This window comes from Rana temporaria, chromosome 1, assembly GCF_905171775.1.
Source record: "Rana temporaria chromosome 1, aRanTem1.1, whole genome shotgun sequence".
Classification (NCBI taxonomy): Eukaryota; Metazoa; Chordata; class Amphibia; order Anura; family Ranidae; genus Rana; species Rana temporaria.
In genome coordinates, this window is record NC_053489.1 from 468,342,701 (window position 1) to 468,359,861 (window position 17,161).

A 17,161-nucleotide genomic window follows, 5' to 3' on the forward strand; every position below is an offset into this window, starting at 1 on the left:
AAAAAGAGACAAGTTTGAAAGCAAAAAAATGTTCATCAAATTCGACCATTCTTTAACTCCTACAGTTTTGGTAAAGCACAAGGCAACACAAAATTATTTGGTTAAATCTGGCCAATTTTGCTTTGGGTGTGCACCATCTCTGAGTCAGGGATGGACTGACCACTCGACATTGCCCGAGGGCCCCATGGCACTAGGGGGCCCCATCAGGGTTGCCAGCCTCAGTAAAACCAGGGACAGTATGTAACAATCTGTGTTTTTAAAAACATCCCAAGATTATACCTGCCCCGCCTCTCCAGTACCTTTTCAGTGTGTGTGTGTGTATGTGTATTCTGTGTGTATGTATACTGTATGTGTGTGTATACTGGGGGCCCCATAATCTCCTATTGCCCGGGGGCCCCATAATCTCCTATTGCCCGGGGGCCCCATAATCTCCTGTTGCCCGGGGCCGCCCCTGCTCTGAGTGCATATTACCTTAAGCCAAGCACCTATTCTTATTATCAGTGATAGCTGAAATTCAGTTTCACAAAGCTGTTCAGAAACTTTTCCTGTAGTCTGATAAGACCAACATCGAGCTGGTGCTAAACTTTTTGGCACCCCCCCAGGTCCGCACTCACCTATCCACCACTGCGGCTTCCCCGGCTTCTCGTCCCGACCAACCTGGTCTTTTTTAGATCCTCCTCCTGTCCTGATTGGCCAGGAGGAGAAGCTGGAAACCAATAGTGAATATTTATTCGCTAGTGCCACAAGTGGGTGGGTTCCGAGCCCAACCTTTTTCAAGTCAATGATAGAAAGCTATGATTTCGCTGCCCCGCATGTGAACCACATGCAAACTAGTTGGGTGGAGCCCCGGCACTCCTTATGTACCGGCCGCTGCTGATAGTAATACCAAAGTGAATATCGAATGCTTAAAAGTACTTACATGGATGCCGGCTTTTAATAATTCTTTATTTATATTAATTTGTTTCTAACACATTATGAAGACACATTTGGGCATCACTGACATGGGCATACCTAACCATAAATAAGTGCGAAGGGCCATGTGCAGGCAGCTTGTTCAAATCAATGATAGGCGGCCAGCTGCATGGACCTGCACCGATCTCCAAGAGCATCCCAGAGTGCACATCCGTGTAGGTCTGATATATGAATCAGAATGCAGACAGACCGTATTTCGCTCAATGCATTGGCCCTGCATGGGTGGGCACTTTGGAACAGGATTTGTGTAGTTGGCAGCTGGTCATTGATCTAAAAAGGCATACCTGAAGACTGCTCTCCTGACAGGTGTACAGGCCTTATTAATAATCTACATTTTATTATTGAAATTAATAAAAAAAAATCCTGACAATAGAAATGATGTAACTGTTTACTCCACTTCTTATAGATCGAAGAAATTGTTCTGTAAAACTTTGTCTTTTGTGGATTCCCCTGGATGATTGCTTTCCAAATTCTTTACCAAGTTGAGGCTTTTTTCTGAACACGCTAGTGTTAAACAAGGATGAAACTGCAGGCATAGCAGACCATGTTGCTGCTAAGGGGCCCATATAAAAAAATGTTCTTACTTTCCCTCTCACAGTAAAGTATCAGGCTAGGGCCTGGTTTAAGCTTGCGCTTGGGGACCAGTAAAAACGCTTGAGTATTGATTTTATCGCTTCCCCTTACTATTTCCCAAAGCTGCTAATGCAGTAAATACACCTTTACATACACCTTTTCCATGATTCTTTGCAGCAATAATGATCCTTGCTGTCACATACGGTTGGTAGTACTGCCCGCCAAATGCAACCCATTCAGTTGAAGGGGGGTGCCCCTCAATGGCCCACATTGCACGTTGTTGTGACATGCTGGTGTGGGTTTGAAGGAGTTAAGACAGGCGGTGAGGAGGTAATATAATGAATCCTCACCACCTGTCAAATGCCCTTAGAAGAGTAATTCAATGCAGATCACTTTTTAGAGGACAATGTAAATGTAAACAAGGTATAACCAGTGGTAGGCTGACATGGAGCTCGTCAGGAAAGGAAAATTTCAGTAAGTATTTACTGTTTTTAATACACTTGCTGAACCAACTTTTCTCGAACTGCAAAGGAAAAGCTCCTCTGCTTTTGGTGAACAGCACAGGCTCAGTTCAACAGTAGTTTATGGGAAGTGCACATACTAAATGTGGAGTGGCACCTTTTATTGGGCTACAATTTGTAAGTATTCTGTTACAGTGGCCATTGGTGATAAGGGCCAGGAAGACCCCACTAAGGGTGCACAGGTAAATGGCCATCTATCGGTGTAATGGGTTATAAATTAGGATGTTTTATAAGCCACCATTCATTGATAACCAATGTTAAGGGAATTTAATTAAGTTTTTAAAAGTAAGGGCAAAGTGATCAGAAAAAACACCACATCCCAATTTATCGTAGAAAAGAAGAGAGGAGGAACAAGCCAAGGGACTTTTTAGGTGTCACTATAGTAAATTAATTACAAATTGATAACATTTAATAGATTTTATTATAACCATAAAAATGATAACATCCTTGTTATATCATTTGTTGAATTCAAAAGCATATACAGACCACACCACTCTACATGTTTCGCTTCGAAAGAGCTTCTTCAGGAGATTCAAGTGTACTGTGAGAATTATATGCTATAAATTATAAAGAAACATAGGAATAGATTACATAAAGTTTTGGACAGAATTTTACATCTATCACAATATTGGCATACAGAAGTACACATATTAAATTTTGTTCAAAAATATCAATATTCGCAAAATACAAATTTATCTATGTTTTAATTGAGTATCACGATACGTAAATAATAATTACCTCTGGCATTTTTCAAGTTGGATCAATTTATTTATCCCCCTTCTTTCTCTCAAATGGAAAATAACCAAATGATAGTGGAGAGGTGGTGGATAGTGAAAAAGAAAAAGTGCTGAATATCCCCAAAGGGAAAAAACGGCATTCATCAAAATATCCCTACACTGGGAATCTATTTACATATTGTGATACTCAATTAAACATCGATTGGGATTTTTTCCTTTTCTTTTACTTCTATATATATATATATATATATATATATATATATATATATATATATATATATATATATAGTTTTTTTCTCAGAAAATAGGTGCAGGAACTCAACCACGACCCCGTTCAGATTTCACAAATAGTAGAAGGGTCTTAAAGGTGCATTAAATACCAGGATTGCATTACATACAGAGTGCAGAGTTCAGGGGGTTACACACAGAGTGCAGAGCTGTCACTTGTAAACACAGAAACCAGACTTCTGTGTTTACAAGTAATTGTGGTGAGCAGGCACCAAAGGGTCTAAGCCAAAGGTGGTGGAACTGAGTTCCCACTGAAAAAAAGCCCTGTATGTATGTATGTATGTATGTATGTATGTATGTTTCCCTTTAGAATATAGGTGTCATATCTATCTCCCCCCTGTGGTCACAAAGAAATCCATCAATAGGGCGTCCACTGAAATTAATTGGGACTCTTCCTATCCTTTTTATTACCTAGGTCCAAGCATATCTCGATTTTCATATTACTTAAAAATTGTATTTTGTTAATATTGACATTTTTGAACAACATTAAAATGTGTAATTCTGTATGCCAATATTGTGATAGATGTAAAACGCTGTCCAAAACTTTATGTACCGTGTATACTCGAGTATAAGCCAAGCTGAGTATAAGCCGAGGCCCTAATTTTACCACAAAAAACTGGGGAAATGTATTGACTCGAGTATAAGCCTAGGGTGAGAATGCAGCAGCTACTGTAAGCGGAAAAGAGGGTCAACAATGCCCATTTGCAGCCTCACTGTGCCCATTTGCACGCCTCACTGTGCCCATTTTCAACCTTACTGTGCCCATTGCAGCCTTACTGTGCCCATTCTGACTGTGCCCATTGTAGCCTTACTGTGCCCATTGGAGCATTACTTTGCCCATTCTCACTGTGCCCATTGCAGCCTTACTGTGCCCATTCTCTCTGTGCCCATTGCAGCCTCGGTGTACCTATATTCTTGACAGGTTGCGGGCGTCCATTTTTCAAAAGTCGCGGCTTCCTCCTGGTCCGTGATAGACGTTTGACACTGTGTTACTCTACCGGCTATCCAGAGGTCCTCTCATCCTCAGACTCGGTTTCCCAGCAGAAACTGTGTTCAGTGTTCGGCCAATCACGGACCTTCTTTCATCCTCGGACAAGAGGACGTCCATGATAGGTGGAACACTGAACACAGTGTCTGCTAGGAAAGTCAGAGGATGAGAGGACCTCCGTGATAGGCAGTAGCGGAACACAGTGTCAAACGCCTATCAAGGACCAGGGGAAGCCGCGACTTTTGAAAAATGGACGCCCGCGACCCGACAGGTACACTGACTTGGGTATAAGCCATGGGGGCTATTTTCAGCCGTAAAAAAAAGGGCTGAAAATCTCCACATATGCTCGAATATATACGGTAATCTATTCCTATGTTTCTTTGTCATTTATAGCATATAATTCTCACAGTACAATTGATACTCCCGAAGAAGCTCTTTTCGAGGCGAAACATGTAGAGCGGTAGTGTCTGTATGTGCTTTTGAGTTTAACAAATTGTATAACAAGGAATTTTTATCATTTTTGTTATAAGAAAAATCTATAAAATATTTTTAATTTGTAATTAATTTAGTGACACCTATAAGTAAAAAGTCCCTTGGCTTGTTCCTCCTCTTTTTTTTTTTCCCCCTGAATCGAACGAAGGGTGCATAATGGGTCCCATTTAAGACCTATGATGACTTGTGATTTCTAGATATGCCCCTGCTCTTATACCTACTATATCATACATTTTGCCTGACATCACTAATTTCAGCTAATTTTTTGTTTGGAAAACCCCTTGCTTTTGGTAATGCACGTTTTGTATTTTTGTTTTGCATATTATTTTATTATTATAGGCAGAAATCAGTTTCTTGGTCACAGGTGCAGATTTTTTAAATTAGGCTGTTTTTTATTTTCCTTTTTACAAAACTGCAGAAAATTGTACTTCTTCAGGTGCATAGATTAAACGGTGAATGTGCTGCCCGGTATGAAATCCAGAATAACATGGCTCTTTTTTCCGCTGTAGGTACTTTAATTTTATTGAGATTCCCTTACCCACGGGACGTGGAAGAACCATCAATATATGAATCTGTCCGAGTTCATACTGCTATGCAATCTGGTCGCTCCGAATCTGACCTGGTTCCGTTGGCCCCCTCAGTGAGTAAACAAATCAGCTGAATGGCCCCCTATATTCTGTGCCTGTAACCTGAGTTCACATGGGCAACAAAGGACATTTTTACCGCCCCCTGACTGCCACCATTGAATTAACATGGCAGGTGCTTTAGTCCATATGGGTGCAACAATGCTTTTCTGCACAGTGTGGCAACTTTAGCGTGCCACATTCAGCAGGCGATCCCATTTGCCAAACGCGCCCATTGAGGTCAATGTCACGTAGTTGTGGTTCAGTACTGTACTGCAAAATCCCCCTTGGGATCAGAAAAAAACAACTATTTAGGAGTCGGCTGTATTGCTTCCTGAACATCTGCAAACTGCCGCTCAACCATGTGCAAACCACCACCACTTTTATTGTATTGCATCCAAACAGTGTTTTTTATTTTTATGCATCTACTTAAACAAATGAGCCATCTGAAAAGTTAGGTTGGTTTTGAGATAGTGGGGGGGGGGGGGCTTTAAAGAGACCCCGTCGCCAGACCAATCATCTTAGGGCACATGGGCGCAGAGGGAAACAGTTTTTAAAGTAAAAAAAAAACTTGTTATGGAAAGAGAGCCTGGAAAGTAAGGCTCATACACACAGTGCAGTCAGATTAAGGCCCCTTTCACACTGGGCAGGGGAGGTGCGGTGGCGGTATAGCGGCAACATTTTTAGCGCCACTATACCGTTGTATTTACCGTGATATTTGGCCGCTAACAGTGCTGTTTTAACCCCCGCTAGCGGCCGAAAAAGGGCAGAGGTTTCAATGGGAAGGAGCAGTAAACACCCCGCTCCTATACCGCTCCAAAGATGCTGCTAGCGCACCGCCTCAGTGTGAAAGCCTTCGGGCTTTCACACTGAAGACTGCAGGGCACGATTTTTTCAGGTGGTATAGCAGCCTGAAAACGTGTCCGTGTGAAAGGGGCCTTACCAGCATGTTCAGAGGCACATTGCAAGTAAATTGTTATAGAAATGGTAAATGCTGCAGGTAAGCATTCAAAATACTTAATTTTATTGTGCTGCAATTTGCAAAGTTGGGACAGGATCTCTTTAACGTTTAGAAAAGATTATATATATATTGTACACTTATTGTTTTGCATAATAACTAACTATGAAATGGAAGCTGAACAGTGCCTGGAATTTTATGTAAAGGGGATTTGAATTGACACAAGCTAAACCTAGGGGTTTACCATATTTACTAAAGGCAAATCCACTGTGCACTACAAGTGCATACTGCTGATTTCTATCATCCAATCATGTGCCAGCAAAATTGCTGTTTTTTCTTTTTCTTGCATGTCCCCCTCAGATCTACAGCGACTGCACTTCCAAGGGCACTTTCACAGTGGATTTGCCCTTAGTAAAAAGAGACATTAGATAATCATTGTGCAGGTACAGTCCAACTGGAAAACTTTTTTTTTTATGGCAGATATGCATGTTTGGTACTCCTGAGTCCTGAACATACATGTCTATTAAGAAAGCATCTCAGTGCCATCTTATTTTTAGATTATATAAGGGAAATAACATAGATCTGTTATGAAAATCCAGTGCAGCCAGTTGTATTCAGTTGGTAAATATAATTTTTGGTATATGAAAGAAGCTGCATTTTTTTGGCTTATCTAACTGATGTTTTCATAACCCCAGCTAAAATTAAGTGTGTTTTTTTGTTTTGCAATGCGCATGCATGAGAATGAAAGTGCACAATGCTTTAAAATAGATTGTCTGTATTGAAAAATATACCCTATAGAGACACTAAGGTTGATTTACTACATCTGGAGAGTGCAAACGTTGGTGCAGCTCTGCATAAAAACTGATCGGCTTCCAGTTTTTGTTTTTTTGTTTTTTAAAGGGTTACTAAACCCTTGTTTGTTATTTAAAAAAACATGTCATACTTGCCTCCTCTGTGCAGTTAGTTTTGCACAGAGTGGCCCCAATCCTCCTCTTCTGGGGTCCCTCAGCGGCGCTGGTGGCTCCTTCTCTAGTGCCCCATTGGAGAAGCGCCCTCCTTCGGGAAACCCGTGCGGGTGCGCTGCCGAGTCCTGCTGCTGCATCTATTGACCCAGACAGCAGGACTGCCCCCTCCAGCATCATTGGATTTGATTGACAGCAGCGGGAGCCAATAGCTGCACTGCTATCAATGTATCCAATCAGGACACCAGACACCATCCGGCGGTAGTGTGCTCATTCCCGTCGTGGGAGTTACGGGGCTCAGGTAAGTAAAATGGGGGCTCGGGGGGGCTGCTGCATGACAGGAGGTTTTTTACCTTAATGCATAGAATGCATTAAGGTAAAAAAACTCAAGGATTTACAACCCCTTTAAATCAAAACATAATTTAGCAGGCCTAAGTTAGAAGCTGATTGGCTATTGGCTGCAGAGCTACGCCAGATTTTGCACTCTAGTTTTAGTAAATTAAGCCCCATATGTTTATATATATGTCTCGCGGCGTAAGGGCGCGGAATTCAAATGCGGCGAGTAGGGGGCGTGTTTCATTTAACTGAAGCGCGTCCCTGCGCCGAACGAACTGCGCATGCGCCGTCCCTAAATTTCACGCTGTGCATTGCGCTAAATGACGGCGCAAGGACGTCATTGGTTTTGACGTGGACGGAAATTACGTCCAGCCCCATTCACGGACGACTTACGCAAACGAAATACAAAAATTTCAAATTCGACGCGGGAACGACGGCCATACTTAACATTGCGTACGCCACCAAATAGCAGCTTTAACTATACGCCGAAAAAAGCCGAACGGAAACGACGTAAAAGATTGCGACGGCCGCTCGTACGTTCGTGGATCGTCGGAAATAGCTAATTTGCATACTCAACGCGGATTACGACGGGAACGCCACCCAGCGGACGCCGAAGAATTGCATCTAAGATCCGAAGGCGTACGAAGACGTACGCTTGTCGGATCTAACCCAGATGCCGTTGTATCTTTGTTTTGAGGATTCAAAACAAAGATACGACGCAGGAAATTTGAATGTACGCCGGCGTATCAATAGATACGCCGGCGTACATTCTTTGTGGATCTGCCCCATTACATTAATCAGTACACCAAGGAGTTTTCTATATTTCATTATAAATGTACATTATTCATGATAATACAACATATTGACATTAACATACATTGTAGACGGACTACATGCAAAATCGGTTAACCTGTCAGTAGATCCAGAGTTTTGAGCAGCTTATCTTATATGTAAATCTTGAATTTTTCTGTAAAAGCAAAACTCTAAGCTGCAAAAAAAAACATTTTTGGTTTTAATACCGCTTTAACCTCTCTGGTGCTCAGTGGTACCACCGTTTACATTAAACAACCAGTGGAGAGGCTTTGGATAAGGGAAGAATGGGGCCAAGCTTGTGTTGCCTATATCTCTAGATCACCTTACCATGCCATTTCCCTGGATGGTAACCTTTGACACATTATTTTTTTAGCATATTATCTGGTCTGTTGCTTTACTTTAACCTCTTTTTTTTTTTTGCGTTCTCAGTTGGGCACAAAGGAAGGCTATCTGGTAAAACAAGGAGGACGTGTAAAGGTAAGAAATAAAGTTACATTTTACATTCATCGGCCATGAAAACATCATATTTCATTACATTTGCTGCTTTACACACATCTTCTCTCACCAAAACATACAGCCTTTTAACATACTATGTTCTGAAACTGAACTACAGGGAAATTTCAAACCTACCCTTGAAGCAGTGTTGCCAACCGTCCGTATTCTTACGAACAGTTCGTAAAAACGGGCACTTTCCCCCCCCGTTCGTAAAAGCCCATGGTTGCAGGAATGTGCCAATAAAATTACCTGAGATCGGTTCGGCTTGGAACTGCGCATGGAGATTGAAGGCAGGGGGTAATTGGAGGCAAGGGGGTGATGGAGGCTGTGGTGGCACTGCAGAGGAGGATAGAGGCAGGGGGTGTTGATGGCACCGCAGAGGGGGATGGTGGCACCGTAGAGGGTGGGGGATGGAGACAGGTGGTGTTGGTGGCACCGCAGAGGGGGATGGAGGCAGGGGACGATGGAGGCAAGGGGGTCTGGGGTAGATTGGAGGCAGGGAAGGATTGTGGCACCACAAAGGGGGGTGAAGGCAGGGGGTGATGTGACTAAATAATTTGCCCTTATTATATCGAAAAATGTTAATATCTACCTTAAATCACATTGCTATTTGCCTACCGTACTTGTTTGTAGCCTAAATACTGAAATGTGCACCTAAAAATTTAATTTAGTAACTTTTGTGAAATGCCAGTAAAAACGTGGCTGCGCCAGTAATTTTCGGGTGTCGTGCCAGTAAATTTCAATCTGGTAGGTTGGCAACACTGCCTTGAAGTGAGGATTTTCCTTGCAATGCAAGGGTTAAATGCTCATTTTTGTTCTCCCATTCTCCCAGCAGCTAGCTCTCTTGGTTGTTGGTGAGCCCTCAACATCCTCACTTACAAAGCTTGACTGCTGGTCCTGCATTGTACATATTGATGTCAAAGTACCTGCGACTAACATAGCACTGAACAGAAGCGGCATCAGGGGACCAGTTGCACAGAAAACTGGAAGCCTGCAAGAGTGAGGCAAGTTTAACGGTTTTATGATGATACCCTAGACCAGGGGTCTCCAAACTTTTCAAACAAAGGGCCAGTTTATTGTCTTTCAGACTTTAGAAGGGCCAGACTGTGGCCAGTGGGGGCAGAAAATGTCCTAGGCTTGGCATCAGTGAGAATAAATATGGCCTCAGGGTTGGTGGTCAGTAGGAGGAGGAGTAGTGCCCCTATTAGTAGAAGGAATAGTATCCCAACATTGGTATCAGTGGAAGAAATAGTGCCCCCTTGTTGGTGTCAGTGGAAGGAATAGTACCTCATATCAGTGAAAGGGATGGCCGGATAAAGGCTAGCAAAGGGCCACATCTGGCCCTCGGGCCGCAGTTTGGAGACCTCTGCCCTAGACGAAAAGGATATATTTCAAATTTTCCCAGAGTTCAGCTTTAATATTCATTTTATATTTTCTCTGGTCTTTAAGGGTGTGCATTCGACAGAGCTTGGTTGACTTTCCTATTCGCTTTATTTTTTCTGAGGAACATTACTGCCAAGACTTCTGTTCCCGAGTTATTAGGCCGGGTTCACACTGTAGCCACATGCGGCTCACAGCAGGGGTCTGGTACGCGCTGGTTTACTGGTTCAGGTCCGATTTCAGCCCAGATTTTGGGCTGAATTAGAACCTGAAACGCACCAAAAAGGCACGTGTTTTTCCGGCACACCGCACCGGACCCGCTGCGGAGATATGTGAACCAGCTCCATAGAGAGCCAGTCACATTCTCCTGCTATGCGAATTGAATGCGGTGAAAACATGCATTCAATTCGCATAGGTGTGAACCCCGGCCTTAAAGTTCTTGCACCTGCGCTTACCATTATGAAGGCATCTAAACAATATGTCTGTCAAGAAGGGAGAACGAGATTCAAAGGGGTGTCGCCAGGGTCCAGAGAGTTAAGATAATGCAGTAAATGAATTCACCAGCATCTACCAAAAGCCAGAACATTAGTATTTGGAGGACCTTAGGATAAACATTTTTATCTGCCAACTTTGTATAACAAAATGTGTTGTATATACTGTACCTGGAACAAGTATTGTAGAGGGATAAGCCACATTATTATGTGAAATGATCTAAAGCCTTCCTTTGTGTATTTGTTTGTGGGTAATGCATGTTTTCTGAGGAGGGTTTGGTGCTGAGCCTTTTGCCGCAGGTCTGTAATGTTGTGGGATGAATAACGAGTGAGACTTCCAATGGGCTCTGTGGTGAAGGAGTGGTTGTCCTGCACAATGGAGATAGATGTTATAATCACAATGTGATAGATTAAAAAGCTTTTGGGTCCTCCATTTAATTGAAGTGGCTTAGGAGACCCACTGGCCCTTGTACTGTACCTGGGGTTACGGGAATAGAGAGACCTCTAGAGTCAAAGTTTCCTTTCTAAACACATTCATTTTATAAGCTTCCTTGAGCCATGTATGTACTTCCTTGAGCTATGTTTGTACTAATGCGCGCTACTTATTTCTGTATTGAAATTTGAAAGAAAAAAAAAATGTTCTAAATCATTCTCTGTATAGAATCACTGAGGCCTCGATGACACTATGGGATTAATAAATGTTTTCACACAACACTCATCTTCAGGACTTCTCCAGAGTCTCCCCCATCCCCTGAAACTTTCTACCTCAATCTGTCCAACTATCTCCTACTCTGGCCACCCAGTGGCGATCCTGACCTCCCTGGAGCCCTAAGCAAAATTCTGCTAAGGGGCACTCTACGGCGGCAAAAAATGGGTGTGGTTTACGTGAAATAGTGGGCGTGGCTTACGTGGGTGTGGCTCAGAGGGGGTGTGGTTAGAGTCTGAGATGAATGAGGGATGGAGGGAGAAAGCGGGTGAGAAAGGAGGGATGGAGGGACAGCTGCGGCAGCCTCGAGTAATTTGCGGGACCCTATGCAGCTTGCGTAGAAAGCGTATAGGGTGGATCGGCCCTGTGGCCACCTTTAGGCGACCCCTGAAACCTCATCTCTTCAGGGAACCCTATTCAAAATTTAAAGCGGGAGTTCACCCAAATTTTTTTGAACATTAGATTTAGGCTAATTAAGGGGCGCAGAAACGGGTATTTTTTTTAAAATCAATGCCGTACTTACCGGGTATGATCTTCGGGATTGGGCGTTCCTATTTGATTGACAGCCTTCCGACGGTCGCATACAGCGCGTCACCAGTTGCCGAAAGAAGCCGAACGTCGGTGCGGCTCTATACGGCGCCTGCGTACCGACGTTCGGCTACTTTCGGAGACTCGTGACGCGCTGTATGCGACGGTCGGAAGGCTGTCAATCAAATAGGAACGCCCAGTCCCGCAGCCCATACCCAGAAGCGGCGGGAGAACATCTATCTCTACAACGGTAAGTACGGCATTGATTTAAAAAAAAATACCCGTTTCTGCTCCCCTTAATTAGCCTAAATCTAATGTTAAAAATGTATATTTTGGGTGAACCTCCACTTTAAACTTTTAGTGCCGGTGTTCTGTCAAAACAGTAAATTTGCCAAAATCTCAAACCATGTCACATCCAGTGACTCTCCAGCAGCAGTAATTGCAGATTTCGACGACTTGGCGGTTTTCACAGAACACCGGCAGCGTATACACTATATACACGATATAATGAGTGGACATTGATAGTCTACGCACTAGTAACCAACCACATGGCTGCCCCCAACTTTTTTTACTCCTTAGCTAGTGTTCTGTTAAAATGGCCAACTCGTCGTGTACCATAGTGGCCAAGTCATCGAAATCTGCAATTACTGCTGCTGGAGAGTTACCGGAAGTGACATAATTGGAGATTTTGATGAGTTGACTCTTTTGACAGAACACCGGTTCACACTTGTGCGGCGCAAATTCTGTGCACTGCATCCAAATCGCACCGTGTTCATGTGAACCAATGCAGGTGTGTAGGTTAAGTTAATGACATGCTGAAATCGTTTTGCAAACCCCGGTGCTATTTGCAGAATCGGATCGCATGGGTGTAGATTTGGTGTGACTTGAGCCATAAAGAATAATAGCCCAAATTGCATTTCTGAAGCATCGCTTTGGATTTGAACAGGAATGCGGTGCAATTCCTGTTCAAAAATCGCATGTGGTTCTCACACAGCATAGCGTGAACCGGCAATAACTCTTCCATCAGCTCATCCCTCTACAGTTATAACCTTTTGTACCACTCTATTGGTTGGTAAGTTCCTATGATCAGGGCCCCTCTTTAATTCTTGTGTCATACTCTCTCTCCCTTTTAGATTGTACAGTGCTGTGCAAACTGTTGGCACAATATAAATCCTGTATAATAATTAACCCAGGATGCATAAATTTTTCCAACTGAATCCAGCTAGAAAAATTGTGTGAATCTTGGGTGAATAATTTTAACCCCTTTTGTGAAATAATTTATAAATAGACCCCTATGTGTTGCATTAATGCACGGTTATTGATAGTTAAGGCACAGTGGTTTAAAGGCAGCGAATATATTTTTAACTGGCCGACAGTGCACACAAAAAAAAATCAAACATGACACTGCCCTAGAATGTACACCGTGTGTTGTGTTTTGCTGCAGTAAGACCCCTTTCACACTGGGGCGCTTTTCAGGCGTTTTAGCGCCTGTAAAGCGCCTCTCAAGCCTGAGTGCTTCCACACTGGAACGGTGCGCTTGCAGGACGGGAAAAAAAGTCCTGCAGGCAGCATCTTTTCGTGTATACAGCGCTCCTACACTGCCACTGCCCCTGCCCATTGAATGAATGGGCAGTGCTGCCAAAGCGCCTGCAAATCGATTCAGCAGCGCCGTAACACAGGCGATTTAAACCCTTTCTTTGGCCACTAGCCGGGGGGGTTAAAAGTGCCCCACTAGTGGCTAAAAAGTGCCACTAGTTTTAGTACTAACACCGGCCGCACCCCAGTGAAAGGGGTTATAAATGTATGTTGCCCGTTTATTGTAATTCTGTGGTGTTCCCTTGTAACTGCAAGCTGCAAGGAAAAACAGTAAAACGCACGATAAACCATGAGAATGGGGTCTTAAAAAAAATGTAACAGTAGATTTGGCCTAATTACGGGAAGCAGAATCGGGTGTTTTGATTAAAATCAATGCAGTACTTACCTTTTTTGAGAGAGATGTTCTCCCGCCGCTTCCGGGTATGGTCTTCGGGACTGGGCGTTCCTATTTGATTGACAGCCTTCCGACGGTCGCATACAGCGCGTCACGAGTTGCCGAACGTCGGTGCGGCGCTATACGGCGCCTGCGCACCGACGTTCGGCTACTTTCGAAAACTGGTGACGCGCTATATGCGACGGTAGGAAGGCTGTCAATCAAATAGGAATGCCCAGCCCCGCAGCCCATACCCGGAAGCGGCGGGAGAACATCTATCTCAAAAAAGGTAAGTACTGCATTGATTTTAATCAAAACACCCGATTCTGCTTCCCGTAATTAGCCTCAATCTAATGTTAAAAATTGATATTTTGGGTGAACCTCCCTCCACTTTAAAGTCTTCAAGGGCCAATGTGTGAATCAGTCCTTTTGTAGTCATTTTCTAGATGGATTGTGCTGTCCTCCTTGATCTTTCATTGCAGTTGAGTCCTTAAATATCCGTATTAGATCTGCTTTCAGTTCAAGCATGTGACAGTATAATAGTAGTGATGAAAAAGTGCTGGCCAGCACCACTAGAAGGGAATGAAATGTAATCTTTCAGCCTGTGATATTTTAGCAGCAGTTCAGTAGCCATGTGCTAGTGTTGTATGGCTTTCTGCTAAAGCGCTCTGTTCTCAGTGACAAATGTGAAGCCTGGACAATCACTTCTAACCTAATAATTATCATCTTATGTCTTTCAGACATGGAAAAACAGATGGTTCATACTGAGCCGCAATGAGCTGAAATATTATAAGGATCAGATGGTAAGTTCTGTGTACACCATGAACACCACTACTAAAGTTACACTCCAAGTCCTGAATATGATAATTGACACAGGTCTGGGTACTTTACTTTAAGCAGATTGAAAAATAATACTGCTGCATGTTTAACAAACTATTTGGACTCAATGGATAGTACAGATACAACTGCACAAAATCCTGATTTTTTTGGGAATTTGTAGCTTAACCACTTAAGCCCCGGACCAATATGCTGCTAAATGCCCAAAGGCGTTTTTACAATTCGGCACTGTGTCGCTTTAACAGACAATTGCGCAGTCGTGCAGCGTGGCTCCCAAACAAAATTGGCGTCCTTTTTTCCCCACAAATAGAGCTTTCTTTTGGTGGTATTTGATCACCTCGGCGGTTTTTATTTTTTGCGCTATAAACAAAAATAGAGCGACAATTTTGAAAAAAATGCAATATTTTTTACTTTTTGCTATAATAAATATCCCCCAAAAACATATATAAAAAAAAAAAATTTTCCTCAGTTTAGGCCGATACGTTTTCTTCTACCTATTTTTGGTAAAAAAAATCGCAATAAGTGTTTATCGATTGGTTTGCGCAAAATTTATAGCGTTTACAAAATAGGGGATAGTTTTTTTTGCATTTTTATTAATTATTTTTTTTTTACTACTATTGGCGGCGATCAGCGATTTTTTTTCGTGACTGCGACATCATGGCGGACACTTCGGACAATTTTGACACATTTTTGGGACCATTGTCATTTTCACAGCAAAAAATGCATTTAAATTGCATTCTTTATTGTGAAAATGACAGTTGCAGTTTGGGAGTTAACCACAGGGGGCGCTGTAGGAGTTAGGGTTCACCTAGTGTGTGTTTACAACTGTAGGGGGCTGTGGCTGTAGGACTGACGTCATCGATCGAGTCTCCCTATAAAAGGGATCACTTGATCGATACGCCGCCACAGTGAAACACGGGGAAGCCGTGTTTACATACGGCTCTCCCCGTTCTTCAGCTCCGGGGAGCGATCGCGACGGAGCGGCTATAAACGAATAGCCGCGCCGTCGTCCCGGATCGCTCCCCGCGGGAATCCGCCCGCCACACGCAGCGGGGGGGGTCGCGATCGGACCCCTCACCCGCTAGAAGGCAAGGACGTATATATACGCCTTTCTGCCTGTCCGTGCCATTTTGCGGACGTAAATAGTCGTGCGGCGGGCGTTAAGTGGTTAAAGTGGTTGTAAAGGTTCATTTTTTTTTTTTTTCAATAATAAACATGTCATACTTACCTCCACTGTGCACTTCGTTTTGTACAGAGTTGCCCCAAGCCACATCTTCTGGGGTGCCAGAGGAGGATGCATTAAGGTGAAAAAACACAAAGTGTTACAACCCCCTTTAACCTTTCAGTTGTATTTCTGGCTGTAAACTTCAATCTTTGACTTGTACCTATAGGTAAACCTATAATAAGGCTTACCTATAGGTACTGTAAATATCTCCTAAACGTGCACCGTCTAGGAGACATTTACTATATATGCAGCCGGTGACATCATCGGCGCATGCACTCTGAAGGAATGGCCACCCAAGCCGTTCCATTAGAATCCTGTGCCGTACATGGCAGCATGTGCAGAGTGATGTAATCGTGGCTCTAGTAAGTCACTTGGCTTGATTTTGCAGAACCATAAGGAAGACAGGTGAAGATGGAAGCGGCCTCCAGCGATGACAGCGCACCGCTCGAAGCAGTGGGGGCTGGTGCTGTATATTTTTTTTTTGGGGGGGCAAACAAAACATCCCAAAACATTGACACAGAGAGTGCGGCTTGGCCCCAACCCCCTGCTCATTGGCTGCGATTGACAGCAACAGGAGCCAATGCTCGCCTGCACAGTGCTGCATTGAGATCGGGCTCAGCTAAGTATAAGGGGGGGGGAGGCATTAAGGTAAGAAAACCTTCAGCCTTTTTGAACCATTTACTGTTTGTTTTTCTTTATCGTACATCACGGGACACAGAGCGGCATTCATTACTATATGGGTTATATGGAGTACCTTCAGGTGTAGACACTGGCAATCTCAAACAGGAAATGCCCCTCCCTATATAACCCCCTCCCATAGGAGGAGTACCTCAGTTTTTCCGCCAGTGTCTTAGGTGTTAGTCATGGTTTAGCTTGCCTCCACATCCTTGGGATTAGGTGAGCTAACCGGTTCTGTCCAAAAAAGCCTCAGCGCTAAAGTGGTCAGTAACCGGACCCCAAACCCTTGGGGTATAGCCCATAATGCTTTTCTTTTTAGAGAGCTGGACCCTGGGCCCAGAACTTAGAAACCTTTGGGTGCCTAATGTTTCTGTTGCCAGAGTGCTATATGGGCCCAGGACAGTGGATCCTTCATAGGAACCCAGGGCCTGAAGGTCTAGACATCCCCACGGAGATGGGGGAAGATTGGGCCTCTTGCTTGGCAAAGTCCTGCGGCATGGAGCAGGTAAGTGAGGGGAAAACTTGCGGAACTTGGTTCTTAGCAGGTTTTTTCTGGGGGGTCACAGGGGACATGCCTAAAGTTATGCAC

General features: G+C 43.6%; 1 protein-coding gene across 2 annotated transcripts in view; it reads left to right on the forward strand.

The window, feature by feature from the left end:
• The window catches only part of DAPP1 (dual adaptor of phosphotyrosine and 3-phosphoinositides 1), a 149,488-nt gene that overhangs the window by 113,623 nt on the left and 18,704 nt on the right, over window positions 1-17,161 (forward strand). For both annotated transcript variants that reach the window (XM_040328508.1, XM_040328501.1), the window contains exons 4-6: window positions 5,081-5,211; window positions 8,693-8,740; window positions 14,573-14,635. In XM_040328508.1, the coding sequence (XP_040184442.1) occupies window positions 5,081-5,211; window positions 8,693-8,740; window positions 14,573-14,635 (242 nt within the window). The remainder of the gene's footprint in view (window positions 1-5,080; window positions 5,212-8,692; window positions 8,741-14,572; window positions 14,636-17,161) is intronic.